General features: G+C 48.2%; 1 protein-coding gene across 1 annotated transcript; it reads right to left on the bottom strand.

The window, feature by feature from the left end:
• Window positions 1-4,440: 4,440 nt before the first annotated feature.
• Window positions 4,441-6,643, bottom strand: GPR27 (G protein-coupled receptor 27). The gene has a single exon (XM_074836361.1). The coding sequence runs from the start codon at window positions 6,637-6,639 to the stop codon at window positions 5,497-5,499; it is 1,143 nt and encodes a 380-aa protein (XP_074692462.1). The 5' UTR covers window positions 6,640-6,643; the 3' UTR covers window positions 4,441-5,496.
• Window positions 6,644-16,023: the final 9,380 nt, after the last annotated feature.

Raw genomic sequence — 16,023 nt, 5'->3', positions numbered from 1 at the left:
GTCATTAAACATGAATAGAAATACAGAAATGCAACAGCTTGCATTAAAGGCTTAGCTTGACTTTAAAGTTAAGTGATGAAAGCTTATGTAGCCAGCAATTGTTCACCCGTGATAATGCTCTGCTCTTGCCATCAGTAGTTCTGTGCTTTACAAAGGTGAGTAAGAATAATTAATAATTTTTCAGATAAAGTTCTGAGGTGTGGAGTGGTTAATGACTTGTCCCAAGTGAAAATAGGCTCAGAGATGCTGAGCATCATCAGTTCTAGGGAAAGTCAGAGCGCTGCAGATGTCAGCCTGTTGGAAAATCAGGGCTTGGTCACCAGTTCTACAACCAATGGATGAGTAAAGATTTACCCCACGCGAGGTCCTTCATGAATGACACAGCATCAGAGGTCGCCAGCATAAAAGGAGGTTGGGGTAAGACTTCCACCACCCACAGCCCCAGCCCAGCATGACTCTGCACCAGCTTTTAAGACACCATCTTCACTGACGGTCTTTCTCTGGTGGCTCCATTTCTTTGAGATGTTGTATACTTTGTAATATTCTGAAGCTTAAGAACATCACAGCATGGAAGATGCTTCCTGGTTCGTATTACAATAGAGTTAATTGTAGCCTGTGCACTTTTGTAAGCAACTATAAAGGAAGCTGTGCTAAAATTGAGGATTTTAGAGGACCTCTATTAGAAACAGCTCTCATGTTTCTAATTTTTTTTTTATTTGCAGTATTACTATCTAATAAGTTTTCTGGGGTATTCTGATCATCTAATCTGCAGCCTAAGTTAATGAAGTACCTTGAGATACTTAAAATCATGTTCTGCCAATATGTGTCTGTAACTCTGGCCAGAGCCACTTCTTTTGGGGTGGTTTGTTGGCAATTGTGAGCAAGTGCAGGTGCTACAAAGGAGTGATGTGACTGTGCTTAACCGTGTGGGGCAAATGGCAGAGGTCCAGTCAAACTCCACACATCCTTTGCTGGGAAGGGAGGGAAAATGCCAGCTTTGCTCTCCTCTCAGCTCAGCACAGCATGGCCCAGGGCAGTCCCGCAGCATATGGCAGAGCAGCCTTTTGGAGGTGTAGCTGTACCACATCCAGGTAGAGCCCCAGGAAAGAATTGTTGCTATCAGACTAAGCCAAATTCCTGCCCTTTTCCTCAAGGCTACTGGCTTCACACCATTCTGGGAGGCAGCTTTGTCTCCCCTGGTGCAGACCTGGTACTAGAAAAGCAAACGATGAGAGCTTATGGGCTATGCACCCCCCTGCTCATCCTCAACCTCTAGCACAACCACTAAATGAGACCTTTACCCAACAAGATAATTTGGCTGGGGCCAAATATTTCAGCCCTTTTCCTAGCAAACTCATTCCAAATCTAACAGCAGAGCTAGAAGCACCCCACAGTACTCCAAGCGTTGTGTCGTAAATCAGAGATTGCCGTAGCCACTACTTGTTGAGATTTCAGACCAGTGTAATTTTTCAAGCTGCCCTGACATTTAAGTTCATGCTAAGAGCCTCCACTGACTTCGATTTTGACTGGGAACATTTGCAAGGAATGTGTTAAATACCTGGTGAGTGAGTGAAGATCCCAGGAGCAATCAAGATTTTTCCAGAGTAGCTTCTGGTGCAACTGCAATTCATGCAAAAGCAAGCATGCTGTGACCTCTGAGCCAGACTGCAGAGAATCTCTGGGGGAGGTGATGTTGGTATTTCCTGTGATAATTGGTACTCATGTTGCCCAGAATATGGAAAACTATCATACATCTGCCTGGAGGGATATAGAGAAGACTCGATCTATATTCTGGTCGAGCACAGGTAGATGGAAGAGCTGGGAGAGCCCCACTGCTACGCAGCTCACCAAACCCTCCGAGTACTTGGTATTTTGGTCAGTCAGGATGGGGAGAGGGGTTCAGACCATCTAAGTTTTCGCAAGCAAGCCTAGGACTTGCACAACAAGCTGCAATAGCTTCTCACGTGGATGTGGGAGGTGATTATTAACACCCAGCTCTCACCAAGTCTCAGCCATTACCACTTCTGTGCAAGACCAGCAACACTCTGGTTTTTTGATGGGCAGCTGGGGGTATGGAGGCTTACAGCCATACCTCACAGGTCCCAACAGCATCAGTGATGGCTTCCTGTGCTCAGCCTGTTCTCCCTAATGCTATTTCTCTACTTTTCCTATCCAGAGCAGGTTTTCATGCTCTCTGACACCCCTTCTCAGATCTTGGTCAAAGCATTTAATCTCGGTGACTCACCTTCCCCATATGCAGACTGAAGGATGCTGTGAGAACATGTTAATGCTGTGCTTAGGAAATGCTATTTTTTTGCAACTTTCTTATCTTTTCTCAGATTTCAGAAGGAATATTTATCCTCTGGTGCCTCTCCAGCCCCTTCTGGTTTTTTGTACTTTCTTGGTGTACTCTCAGCCAGCAGGATACGCTTGCAAAGTCGTTTGTTGGTGTGCCGGCACTACGTACTGTTTGATTTTCTGCCATGTGTCTGTCCTTGATATTTATTTTCACATTTTCTGGAATGAAGCCCTATTGTACAACACCCATCTAAACCCTGAATTAAAGCTACTGGAGTTCCTTCTCTTTTGTACTAGCAAGCCAGGATCATAATATGCCTGATATTACAGGTACCTAAAATATAAAATTAACTTCAAACAGTGCTGATTCTGCCCTCAAAGTACATCAGAAGTCCTGAGACAGCCCTGGAAGCTACATGCAAGCAAAGGGCACGATACACAGATATTCTTTTTGAACTTTTTTGTATCCTTGTGCTGCAGCAAGGCCAGGTCTGGTTGCCACTGAAGGGTGATAGCAAAGCATCTGGTATCTTCACTGGTAAGAACTGGACTTGCCCATCTAGCAAGGGCTAGATGAGGGATGATGAGATGCTGAGATGGGGGATGCCTATGCACACAGATTAGCATTCAATACAGCAGCAGGGCTTGATAAGCTAAGTCTAAATAAAACCATCAGGTCACCCAAAGGTGATTTTTTTCATCCCCCGCATATATGATTGACTATACAACTTGTTCTTAATTTTTCTAGAAGTGAAAAATCTGGTTCTTGCAGCCTTTAAGAAGGTTTTAAAATAACTATTCTCCCATCTCTGTGGTTTAAATAGAAACATAACCATACTACTTATAGCCTGGAAGAGAGAGAGGATGCCAAAATATCAGGCATTTTTAACAGAGTAAGAGAAAGAAAACATTGGCTTGGGTACCAGCAGGATTAGGAAAAAGAAGGCAAGATTTGAGTTAGAGATTACAGTTCTAGACCCCTACACAGGAACCTTTTTAAATTTTAAGGAAATAAATTCTGCAGAACTTGGAACCCTGCTGAAAAGGCCCAACAGTAAAACAGGCATGTAAGGTATACATGGAACACAATTCCCAGCCACAGCATCGATACCTTGCCCCTAAGTCTTTGTAACACAACTCTACCTCATTACTCTCAAAGATTCACTAAACTATGATCTGATATTCCAGGATGAAAATGTAATTAGCACCGATAACCAATTTCTGCTGTGATCTGAAGTTCTTGACAGCTTTCCTTCAGGACCCAGATGCATTTTCAAACAGCTCTAGAAATGATTGTTAAGTCTCACTTTGTTTTCAAGATACCCCATCCATGGTGGTATTTCTTAGCCCAGATCAGGCAGTATCAGTACAGCTCCACCTTCCTCCTGCCTACCTTCTCTGCAGCTATACTGAAAGCTCAAATTGCAAACTTATCCTTATGCACGTCAAGAAATGGTGCCTCTCTGGTGTTCAAATCTGAGTTGGGAGTGGAAAGCAAGACGTAAAACCAAACCAAAAGTCCCACCTCATTTCATTCCCTGCCTAAATCTGAAGCTGCCTCCTCAGCCCTCTTCTGATCTGTCACACGTCTCTTCTGTGCTCACTTCACAGTCAGGACAACTATTTCTCAGTTGGTGTCTAACAACTTTGGACTACTCTCTACAGAAATATTCTTAGCACATATGCAGATTTCTTCATGGAAACTGAGCTTCTCTCTCACTTTGTGTGCAACTTGCTCCAGCACTGCGATGATCAATGTTTAAGGGTTACATGATACACCAGAAAGAAAGCACATTGGGGACAGTTCCCTCTGAGATGGCTAAAAAGTTGTGTCAAGATCCTGCCATCAAGTTAAAGTACTTTCAGAGAAGTTTTTGTAGAACAATAAAGCAGGTTAAAATGCCATGCTTAATAAATATAAATTACCCCCTAAGAATATAGCTTACAAATGAGTACAGTATTAACTGAGCCACCATGTTAAAAAACTGCTTTGCCAACCAAAATTAGTGATCCACAATTATGTGCTCTTTTCTAGCATTAACAGAGGAGTGATTAGCCAAAACAGAAACTTGGTTTCAGCAGACACAAAGAATTGTGCTATTTAAACCTGTTGCCCATCATGAACTTAAGTCTTCTTAAAAATAGCTTTAGTCACTTTTATTGGTATAAACACCTAAATTGAGATCTAACAGCAAATAAGGATTGTGCTTGTCCATAATAACCTCAGCTGTGAAATCTACTCAGACACAAGACATACAACCTTCCACATACACAAGTTATTTGTCAGCAAAGCAGAATGCTGCCATTCTGAAACAATTACATACAGTAAAGGTTTTCAATATTTTATTAAAGAAAACAGTCAAAATGTACAAGTATTACCCAGGTTTGTAGATAACTTCCTATAAAGGCAGTAAAATATGAATTTCAATCTAGGTTTTAAAAACTGCTATAGTTGATTATTTTTAAAGTTGATATTTTAAAATCACATTTCACAAATAGTTCTGAAATATTACCAAATGAATAGTGCAACAAGAAAATTGAAATTAGTTCTACACTGTTTGCATGTCAAGCAAAAGTTATAAGTAACTGCTTCAAATACTCAAACCATTTGAGAATGAATGAACTCAACAGCTCCCACCAAAAACTGACTTCTGACCACATTAGGAACGTCCTCTTCTTGTTCTTCACTTAAAATCAAATAATAATAAAACAACACCTCTTGAGGTCATCAAAAATAACTTTAGTATAAAATTGTCTTGGCCCTTATCAAATATTACATGAGTAAAATTGTTAAGCCTTTATCAAAACAGACAGGAATAGGGAAACAAAGAAAATGTCATGGCCTTAATCCGTATCTGTTGGAATCATGTCTAGAAACGTTAGAAGCAAGACCAGAAACTCGGAGCCCTGTTTTGTTTTTAAAAACCACACAATCACAAAGAAAAACAGCTTCTTACTGCCTAAGGTTTGGGGGTGTTCTGCTCAAGTACCTCATTCCATAGACAGCAACCTTTTATGTTCTGAAGAGAGCATACGCAAAATATAGAAAAATAAATAAAATAGCTTCTTACAGCCTAAGGTTTGGGTGCTGGGTGGTGGTTTAGTACATCCCCCACAGGTCACACTCTCTTGAGATCATATGCAGAAACATGGAAAATTATATCCATCTTTCTTTTTTTTAGAAAGAGAAAAGCCCCCCTACATCCCAAAGCTCTTGAGATCGCAAAGGATGGTGCCCTGGGTGCTCTGGATGCTTTGGCAGCATGGGAAGTGGGCTCGGAGACAGACCCTGAGCTCCTTGTTGAAGATGAAGCAGAGGATGGGGTTGACCCCTGCCTGGGCAAACGTCATCCAGACAGAGGTGGTCAGGTAGACCTGGGGGATGGAGCTGGCCTTAATGAAGACCCGCAGGTAGCAGGCCACAATGTAGGGGGACCAGAGCAGCAGGAAGAGCAAGGTGATCATGTAGAACATCTTGCAGAGCCTTTTCTCCATCTTAAACTCCTCCAGCACCAGCAGCCTCTTGATTTGGCTGTGGGTGGCCTGCCTGATGCCCACAAGGGTGGGCGGCGTGGGCCCCCTGCCAAAGCCAGCCGTCCAGTTCGCAGCTGCTTGGCCGGTGGCTCCTGGCCCATGGAAGGTCCAGTTCTGGCTGATGGCCGGTACCAGCTGGGCCGGCTTCATCTTGCGGTGGCCGTGGATGAAGAAGAGCAGCTTGATGTAGACCAGGTGGGTGGCAGCGATGACGGCCGCCAGCATGAGCATGAAGCCCAGTGTGTCGTTGGCCTTGACGTAGCGGTGCTCGAAGATGCACTGCTCCTCCTCCCGGATGAACTTGTAGGTGCCCACGTCGAAGACTGGGGGGAAGGCCATGGCCATGGAGAGGGTCCACACCATGCACACCACAGCCAGGCAGGTCCAGCCCGTCATGCGCTTGGCGTAGAAGCGGTGGTGGGCGATGGCCATGTAGCGCGTGACCCCCACGCAGAAGAGCAGGAAGGCGGCGTGGAAGCAGAAGAGCACGGCCAGGAAGGCCAGCACCTTGCAGCTGAGGGGCCCGTGGGGCCAGGCGGCCCCGCTGCGCACCGACAGCATGACGAAGGGGAAGCAGGCCAAGGAGCGGAGCCCGTCGGCCAGGCAGAGGTCCAGCAGCAGGTAGTACGGGGCGCGGTGCAGGTGCCGGTCCTTGAGGATGAGCCAAGCGAAGAGCACGTTGCCCGCCAGGCTCACGCAGAGGATTAAGCCCAGGGTGGCCAGCTTTAGCCCGGAGGCGCTCAGCAGGCCGCCGGCGCTGGGCAGGTGCGGGCTGCTGCTGCTCCCCAGCTCGCTGCTGTTCGCCATCGGGTCCTTCCTCCTCCTCCTCCTCCTCCTCCTCCTCCTCCTCGGCGGCGCCGCACAGGCAGGGCCGGGGTCTCAGCGCCGCGGCAGCGCGCCGGGGCCGAGGGCCGCGCCGCCCGGCTCCCCCATGCCCCCCCCCGCCGCCGTCCTCCCCCCGCCGCCGCCGCCAACGCCGCCGCCCCGGCCCCGGCCGCTCCGGCGACGCGGGGCGCTGCCGCCGCGCTCCCCGCGGGCCATGCGGCTCCTCCGCTCCGCGGCCGCGCTAGGGCCGCGCCCGGCGCCGCCGCCGCCCCATGGGGATGCGCTGACGGGGTGGGGGGGGGCGAGGCGCGGAGCGGCGCGGAGCCACCCCCTTACCACCGGCGAGCTGCTCCTCCGCGCCGGGCGAGGGGCCGGCCGAGCCTGCGCACAGCGGCGGCGGCGGCTCTGCCCAGCTCCCGCCGAGGACAATGGGGTAAATCCCCCTCCCTTCCTCCCTCCTTCCTCCCTTCTCTCCTCCTCCTCCTTCCCTCCGCCCCCCGCGCAGCCCGGCCCCTGCGGAGCGCGGGGCTGAGTCACGCGCGCAGCGGCGCGGAGCGGCGCGGAGGTCCCGCTGCCGCAGCGGGGCGCGGAGCGGAGCCGCCCGCAGCCGGGGGTCCCGCCGGCCCCCGCCCTTCATCCCGGCGTCACTGCGGGGCTTGCGGGGGGGGATGCAGCGGCGGGGGGGATGCAGCGGCGGGGGTGGGCGCCGAGATGGGGCTGGGGGGACATCCCCGCGGGGTGGAGCGGGGCGGCAGGTCCGGGCAGCGCTGATGTTCCGCGGTGGGGTGGCCTCGGGGACCCCCCACGTCCCCTTGGGGAGGCGGAGGGGTGACACCGTTGGTAGCTTATGGCGCCGATGTATCTGTGTGTGTGAGGCAGGTGTGTATGTGCCCGTATACACACGTATGGATACCCGCCACCTGTATGTGTTGATCCATGCATTCACGATCACATTGATCCATGCGTTGGCGATATACCTGTGTCACATTTGCCCATGTGCTTTGGCTAGATATAGCCATTTCCCCCTCTCTCTGCACCCAGGGGAGGCAAATCCAGTAGCGCCTGTTGCAGCAGAGCATCCGGGCCCGCGGTCCCTTGCTGGCAGGGAGGTTTGCAGGGGAAGGAGGTTTGCAGCAAGCTTGTGTGGCAAAGGTTTTGGTGTGATCAAGGAAAAGCTGCCTCTGCAAGCCAGGAGCCTGACATTTGGGGTCTGACTGGGGTTCCCCAGAAGGCAGAACGGGAGGGGAGGTGACAAAGTGTCCCTAACCCACATGGATGCTTTCAGTGGCCTTGTGCAGGGGCTTACCCAGCTCCCAGGCTCAGTTACACAGGGGCGGTGGAGGGCTGGGCAGGTTTTTGCGAGCTGGGTAAAACACCTTTGGCCTGGCTAGCACAGAGCTTCTGCTGATTACCCCCGTGCCATTGGTGTGGGTTTCTAACGGGCAGTTTAATTAATGTAGGCCAGTGAGTTGCTGATCCTTCTCCTTTCTCTCCCACTTTGCCATCCTTGTGTATGTAGGGCAAGGCCTCTCTGTGTGCCTTGTAAGGCACACACCAACATGCGGCCCTGGGCTCGCTGGAGACGCTAATGCAATTATCGTACAGTTACTGAGTTTCCTTCATGGCCTCTTGTGAAGGACACGTCTGAAATCCTTTTTGAGCATTCTATTAAAAGCCATCAGTAAATTCAGCATTATTCCAGAAACGATAGCAATTAAATCGTCTGCATCAGCCCCAAAAGCGGATGTCAGTGGAGCAGCTTTTGAGCAGATCTTTCTGGCTGGTTTCAGAAAGTCTCACTGCGTGCGGCAGGGGCCAGGCACTGACCTCGATTGTGCCACCAGACATCCAGAGCAGCTCTGCTGAACGCCTGGCATTTAAACAGCGGTGGAACCAAAACCAGACTTTGGCCCAAAGATGTGTTGAGGGCAATCTGTAATTGCACACAGCACTTCATTTGCCTGTGAATCTGTTATTTATTGCTAGTCTTAGGAGAGCAAAGAAATCCTGAGAGGGGAAAAAAAAAAAAGTGGCAGATAATTGAGGCTGCTTTTTGCTTCTTACTGGTGCATCTGAGCTGTTTTCAGTTGTTAGGTTTCCCATTTGCACCCAAGTTTTACTGTGACAGAGAATTACCCACAGGTTGTTCAGTGCTTTGTGCAATTTTTAAGGCATTTCTCACATTCGTGCAGTGACTTGAGCACCAGGCGCACGGTGTCCCCTAGGTAGCCCTGGCACCGGCATCAGGTCCCTCGGCATCCTCTTTCTGGAGGAGCCAGGGACACCGTGTACCTCACTTGCCCCCAGTGCAACACGAGACCCCATTAACAGACTCTCGCACAGCAGGGTACCAGCAGCCAGAGCGCTTTGCCAAGCACGAGTACGAGGATCAGTTGTCCTTGGGGCTGTGTGGCTTTTTGGAGGAGCAGAGGAGACCTTATGGCCCATGTTAGCTCTGTGATCTCTGCCATCAAGTGAGCAAAAGTGAATAACACACCTGCTTCCCTCCTCCGCGCCTGCGGGTAGGGTTTCTCCTCTCCCTGAACGCTCGCCAGCGCAGCTGAGCTGGCTCAGGAGCTGCCGTAATTCACTGCTATCTTGCCAGGCCAGCAGCAAATTGCTAGCTCATCTTTCTCCCACCTGTAGAGAGGGGAGAGCCGGCAGAGAATGGTGTTTCATCCATCTCCCCAGACCTGCTCCCCCGATTTGGGGCTGCTATATAGCACTATAGGAGGTGTGAGCCAGGAATTTGGGGCCAGTCTCCTTGCAGGGCTGGCTGAGAGGTGTGATGTTACAGGAACAGCCAAAAGGAATGGAGAAAGTAAGGGGCAGGTGGGGGGGTAACAGTCTTCATACAAGCAGGCTCCTTATCTCCCAAAGGGGCTGATGTGGGGTGAGACCCACCAGGATAACTCTACCTGTTTTACACCCCAGCCCTTGTTCTGATCTCCCTGCCAGAGCCCTCCCTGCTCCAGCCGGTGCCCCTGTGCAGGCATGCCTGCACCTCGGGGTGCTTCACCTCTTCTTTGCATCAGACCCATCATGTCCAACCAAGGTCCTCGCCCAGGCTCAGTCTCAGCCTCAGCTTGGACATTAGGACAGTGCCACATTTACAGTATTTGACTAAAAAATGAGAAATAGGGTATTTTGTAACCCCTTCTGCTGTCGCAGAGCTGCTCGAGAAGCTCTTCCAGACTGCAGGGACTGTGGTGCCTGAGGAGGTGGCCACTATTAAGAGTATAAAGGAGCAGCAGGGACTGCCCTGATACCCCCACAGCGAAGCCTTTGCCCTCGGTGCTGCTCAGCTCTGTGCCTGCTGCCAGGCATCCAGCCCCCTGCCCAGTGGGAGCACCTTTATGTATGGGTGTACCCCTGGCCATGACACGGGTGTACCCCTGGACATGACACGGCACTGAAATGCTGGGCTCCTGCCTCTGGTGCCCAGGCAGGGGCTGGAAACGCTGGGTGTCTATTGATTTGGGCATAGCCGGACAAAAGCCAGATCCATCGCAGCAGTTGTGGGGAACAGGTAATTTCCAGTGATTGTAATGAGCGTGTTAAGCTATTTCCCTTTCTCACTTCGATCACTTTCACAAAACTAGTTTAATGAAGAGCTATTCGCTGCTTACAAAATGGTGCTGCACAAGCTAGATGGATTCTTCTGACCTTTCAGCGTGCTTTACTTGAGTTGGCTGCCTCTTCATGTTCTCCGCTCACTGCCTTGAACGGGGAAGACAGCTGAAATACAGACTCTTACAGCAAATACTGTGGCATATTGCCTTCTTTCCACCAGTCACCGATAATCTTCCTGAAGCCTTAGCGTTTATTATTGGTGGTGTTATTTGTGTTCTTGTGTCTGGGAGCTCTGCATAACGTTTCTGGAAAGAGAAGTGACCTGTATCCTTGGTACTACTGTAGTAGAAATCAGTGTTATCTCTGGTGTGACATAAGGAAGAAGTAGGAAATGTCTGGACATGCCTGAAGGACAAACCCAGAGCCCTTCCATGGCTGAGATGGCACTGGGAAGCAGGACAGGTGAAAGCAGTCAGCCAAAAAACATTTGCTGTCACAGATAATTCAGGCAAGGAAAAGTTTTCAGGCTTAGTAATCAGGGAGATGAAAAGGTCAGTCTGGAGCAGAAAGGGATAACAGAGGCTTGAGTCGGATGCTGGCACAAGAAAGATTTGGATCCTCCTTCCCAGTTTCCTGTAATTCCCAGACAGCTCTCTGGATGATATTCATTATTTGTGTTATCTTTACACCTAATGGAGTGAGTCAGGGGCCAAGGTGCTCCATAAGCAAAACAAAAAGCTGTCCCTTTGCCAATGAAACTTAAAATCCAACTGTGAGATGGGAGAGAGAGCTGATGTGAACCCTAGAGAAGGGGGAGGACGAGCAAACAGTGGGGCTGCAGCCTGGGGAATGGCATCCGTGTAACCGTGGCTATCACTCATCCCTGCAAAGGGAGGAGGGAGTGCAAGGAGATAATGAGGTAGGTTTGTGGGTGTTTATAAGGATCATGATAATACTTTGTGACAACGACAGAACAGAGGATGACACATTAAGGTAATGTTTGGGCACTGGCTAACATGAAAACAGTGTGAGAAGTTTAATTCTGCAAAATTTACAGTACTACCCAAAATAACTGCTTTGCACAGGAGTCATGCTTGCCCTCTGTAACTGGGGCGCAGCCACGGTACATGCCAGTGAAATGAAGACAGATTTAAACCAACACTGGAAAACCCTCACCCTACCTCTTGCTTGCAGAGGGTCCAGATGTCAGGTCGGGGATGGGGCACTGGGGACTGCCACCAGGCTGGGAAGAGCATGGGCAAGCAGAGGCTGGATCTGTGCTCAGCAAAGCACTAATAAAGCATTTTTGATGTGGTCTTGCTCTCAGAAGTATTAGCACAGTCGTGCAAAATGTACAGATGACACTGAAGTGGATGAGAGTATTAATGTCGCTGTTGAATCCTGATTTCCTGGATGGCAGCGGAGGATCTGCAGGCGAACAGTCACAGAGCTGCAGCTATTTGGCAGAGAGGTATCTGACAGCTAGCTATCACATTTTTCAAGGGCTTATTCCTAGCTGTTTAATACTTCATATGCTCTCTTGGGGAGGGAGGAGAGAAGAACGGAGGAGTATATTTGGCACAGCAGGGAAGTGGACTCGGGTCTTTTCCATCCCTCAGTGCAGTGCTGCTGCAGAGGGAGAGAAAGCCTCCTTCCACAGCAGTACTAATCCTCCTCCACAGTGAGCTGAACGTTTTGAACTTGAACAACTCCTCTCATTTTTCCCCCATGTGATTGTGAGTCAGGCTGAGCTTCTCTATTCTTCTCCATAATTGAGTAGGAGATTATTTTGACTGGAAATAACCAGACACAGGTATCATGGCTGTGAATGCCTCCATGCATGCCACTTGCTAAAAGTTCTGTAGCCTTCTGCAAAGGGAGCTGGTCTTTAAAGACTTTGCTCAATGGAGAAGGAAGAAAAGCAGAGGGGAAGAATAGCTCCTTCCTGCTCACTTCTAACACTAGCTCTGCTAAACTTAACCCACTGAATTGTTGGTGACACGCTGTTCTTCAGAAGCAGCTCTTTGGTGGAAGAACTCCCCTGTGACATGGGGAATAGCCGCAGTGAGACAGGAAATATCCCTGACGTGATGGCTTTCTACAGGAGCTTGTAGCTGAGATCCAGTCCCACGGACATGCCGAGAAAGTTATGAAAAGCCATTCCTATAAAATCTTCAGGGACACCCCCCCAGGCACAGATTTAACTGTTTTTTCTTTTCCGTTCTCTGTAGTTCTCTCTCATGGGATAGAGACCTTGGTGCTTGGGTTGCACTTCCCACCGCTCTGCCCTGGGGACAGTGAGTGACCGGAGGAGCGCAGGGCAAGGGAGAAGCAGATGCAGTGTGAGGCCATGTTGGGGCGCGTGGCTTCCTCCGCTGCCGTGGCCGGTGATGCTGCGAGGCGCCGTGCCCTGCCGGTTTTGGCTCTCGGTAGGTACCAGGGAGGCGGATGCAGCCCCTCCTCAAGGCTGAGTTTTAGCTGCGCGCTCTCCGACTAGCAAAGCTGGATACTAAGGAGCATTTCACAAGATCAGGCTTTCTCCAGTTTATACGTAAGTGGGATTGCTTCGGGCTATTGAACCAGTCTGCTGCAGACTAGCCAACCCCAGAAATTTTCTCTGTGCTGTAGCAACCTCAAGCCACTGCTGTTCTGCTTGTGCATGTAAAGTCTCAGCTGCTTACTGAGGAGCTAATGAGCTTTTGGAGATACATGGGTGCTATAAACTCCTTAGGCCGGAGATAAGCAGCTTATTGCCTTTAGGAGCACTGCCAGCCTTTGGCTCTGCTGCTGTGGTGTTTCTCAGGCCCCAAGTTCTTCATTAGCAGGAAGGGTTATAACGTCTTGCAATAAATAAGTGTATTCCTAATTACATGCATACATGCGTGTGCTGCAGCCATCTCCAAGGGCTGAGGTAAAACCTGGCAGCAGGACAAACAGGCAACGACAGGCTTTACACGCTGTGTTGTCATGTCTCCCTGCCCGAATGACTGCAGCCCTTGCAAACTGCCGTCCCTGCACAGGGACCATGCCATCTCGGCAGGACAGGATGAATCCACCACCCTTGCCATGGTGAAATGGCCTTTGGCACCCAACAGAAAATTCACCATGGACAGTGTGGGCAGCCTCAGAACAAAAGAGGGCTGTTTTAATTATGAAACAACTGATTTCCATTGCTACCTTTTCACTGCTTTCGGATAGATCTACTATGAACGCCTGTCTAGAAAAATCACTGGGTAAAAAAAAAGAGGTAATGCACAACTGAAAGTTCACCGTTGAAGTCACTGTGAAAGCAGGTTTTTATTTCCTTAGCATGAATTCAGCCCTTGCTGTTCTCCACTCGCTGCCTACAGTGTCTGCCATCAAAATCAATCCTGCTGCAACTGGTCAACAGGCTGCAGTTGCTACTCTTACTAAATGCTAAAGAGAGCCTTCAAATAAAATCTGCTTGGCTAGTCAAAGCATCTTCATCTTACATACTACTCAGCTATAAATTAGCCCAACAACACTCTTTCAAGGTATAACTAGGAACATAATTTGGTATGCAACTCTCAAATTTTTGTTTAGTTGCTCTCCTTGGAGCAGTTTGGAATTAATCTAGTCATCAGGGAGAGTTATTTGAGGTGCTGGAAGTACCTTCTGATTCCATTTTTTAACTCGAGTAAATAAAATCTGAAAGCTGATTTCTTTGCTGCCTTATTGTCCTTATATATTACCTTTCCTGTTGGTTTATACCTGTGCATAGCTTAGACTGAAGCCAGAACTGCTCTCTTATTTTGTCACTCTGTAAAAATGGATATCCCCTCCTTGCCTACAGCCCCTTCCCCCTCCATAGCTGGTTGAAATGAAAGGATGAGCAATGTAAAAATCTTCAGTGTGACTAAAACTGTGAGAGTCCATGAACACTACTTGAACACTAAATTCTTCGTTAAACGGGTGTTGTCTGTTTACATAAAGCCCTTGCCAGGGTGCCGCAGTGGGATGATTATCCAGCAGCATATTTCTGTGACCAAGAGCAGTGGTTCGGGGCTCAGCCCAAGGCTCCCCACCACTGCTGCTGGAGCAGTACAGACAGTTCAATGCCATGTCTGGAATTCAAATCAAGCCATCACCGGATTTGTGTTCCAAGGGCTGAAAGTTGCTAACTAACCCTTCTGTACTTAAATTACTTCTTCAACAAAGGCATTCTTTCGTCATTTAATTTTGAACTATAGAATTAGCACATAATAAGGTTTTGTGGTTTAGAAGTGTTCACGGGTCGGTCTCAACCAACTTTGTAGGCTAAGTAAAGTATGAGAAACATTTTTTACCAGTCTATCCTATCAACTGAGCTTTTAAGGCAGGCTGATAAAAAGGAATCTATTATTTTAATAGCGCTTTCTCTCTGGTAAAAGGTCTTGCTAACTTACTGAAATAGAGCTTGAAATAACAGATAAAAATGGTCAGAAAAGCTGTGATGTAGTTTGGAGCTGAGTGAAAATTGTGACCAAAATCTGAGCCTGCCCAAACCCTGAGTTAAATGCCAAAATGCCCCAGGATCGTGCAAGCTGTTAAGGATACCAAGCAGCTTATTTTTTGGGGTTGTGTTGGGTTTTTCTTAATTGTTCTATGCGAACGGTTTTTCTTTGGGAGGATTGGGTCATTTAATTTTTTATTTATTTAGCCTTTTAATCTTGCATTTTATCTAATAAAGTTCACTTCAGTGATGCAGGGCTGATGAGGGAAAACCTCTCAGAGCTCTGTTAAATCTGAAGTCTTCATATCTGAGAGGAGCAGGGTATGGGCTTTTGAGAAGATCCAACAGGATTTCACATTTTTTGTGATATTGAAAAAATTGTTGTGGTTAAGTAAAAACTTAGAGGAAAAAAAAGGCATTGGTTATATGCATAGTAGAAAAGCCTTGCAGGAAGCCTCTGTATATCATTTGAATGCCAGTTGAATTACCTTTACTATAAGGACATGATGACTGGGAGGATCGTGGAGAGCTGCATGAATTTCATCCATGCAATGCGTGATCCCAGCCTGGGAAACAAACCTCATCTGCCAAGTTCTGTAGGGCCTTTTCCAGCTGTTCTTCTCAAAGGAGGGACCCAGCTCTGCTACCAATAAATAAAGTGGGAATTTTGATATTGATTTTAAAGGGTGCTAAACTGAGCTCCTTGAAAAGGGAGCAACAGCATGCAATGCTGCTTTACTTTTTTTCTTATTAATGTGACTAATTAAATGTTTGTATTTTTTAAGCACTAACTGGTTTTTGATGGTTGTTTAGAGACTTTGAGAAAGTCAATAATTTTGATGAAATAAGACTGTAGACTCCAGAACAAAGTCCACATGGAATCCGTGATGTTGCTAGGATACAGCTATTAGTATTTTCAGTGGCTGGGGTATTTTTTTGGTGTGTTTTTTTTAATAGAGTCGACCTAACCTCTCTTACAAACCGTAGAAGAATACGTGATGCCTGATCCCATTTACACGACGCTCCCTCAATTTACGGTAATGAAGCCAAACTTGACCCATTAGTTTCAGCCAATTTATTTGTGAAGAAGAAACACAAAGAGTAATTTTGACCTGAGCTATAGGGAGCACATGTTAGCTGAATCTTGATTTTTTAAAATGATGTGCAGGATTTTCTCCCTGTGGGTGTGACATTGCTGAAGTCAGTCTCCCTCTAGTGGTTTATTTCCAGAGGGGCCCTTGGCTTTCCTGGCTTGGACGGGTACCAAATTTCATAGTGTGATGCAGAAAGTTGAATGACCCCTATGAGCTGAACCGTAGAGCAGCATTGAGCTCATAATT

Source organism: Strix aluco, chromosome 11 (assembly GCF_031877795.1).
Source record: "Strix aluco isolate bStrAlu1 chromosome 11, bStrAlu1.hap1, whole genome shotgun sequence".
Lineage (NCBI taxonomy): Eukaryota > Metazoa > Chordata > Aves > Strigiformes > Strigidae > Strix > Strix aluco.
The sequence above is the reverse complement of the archived record's forward strand: the minus strand, read 5'-3'. Positions and strand labels throughout refer to the sequence as shown.

What these genes read in the sequence shown, in the direction of transcription:
- GPR27 (XM_074836361.1), bottom strand. Translation starts at nt 6,639, where the DNA reads ATGGCGAACAGCAGCGAGCTGGGGAGCAGCAGCAGCCCGCACCTGCCC.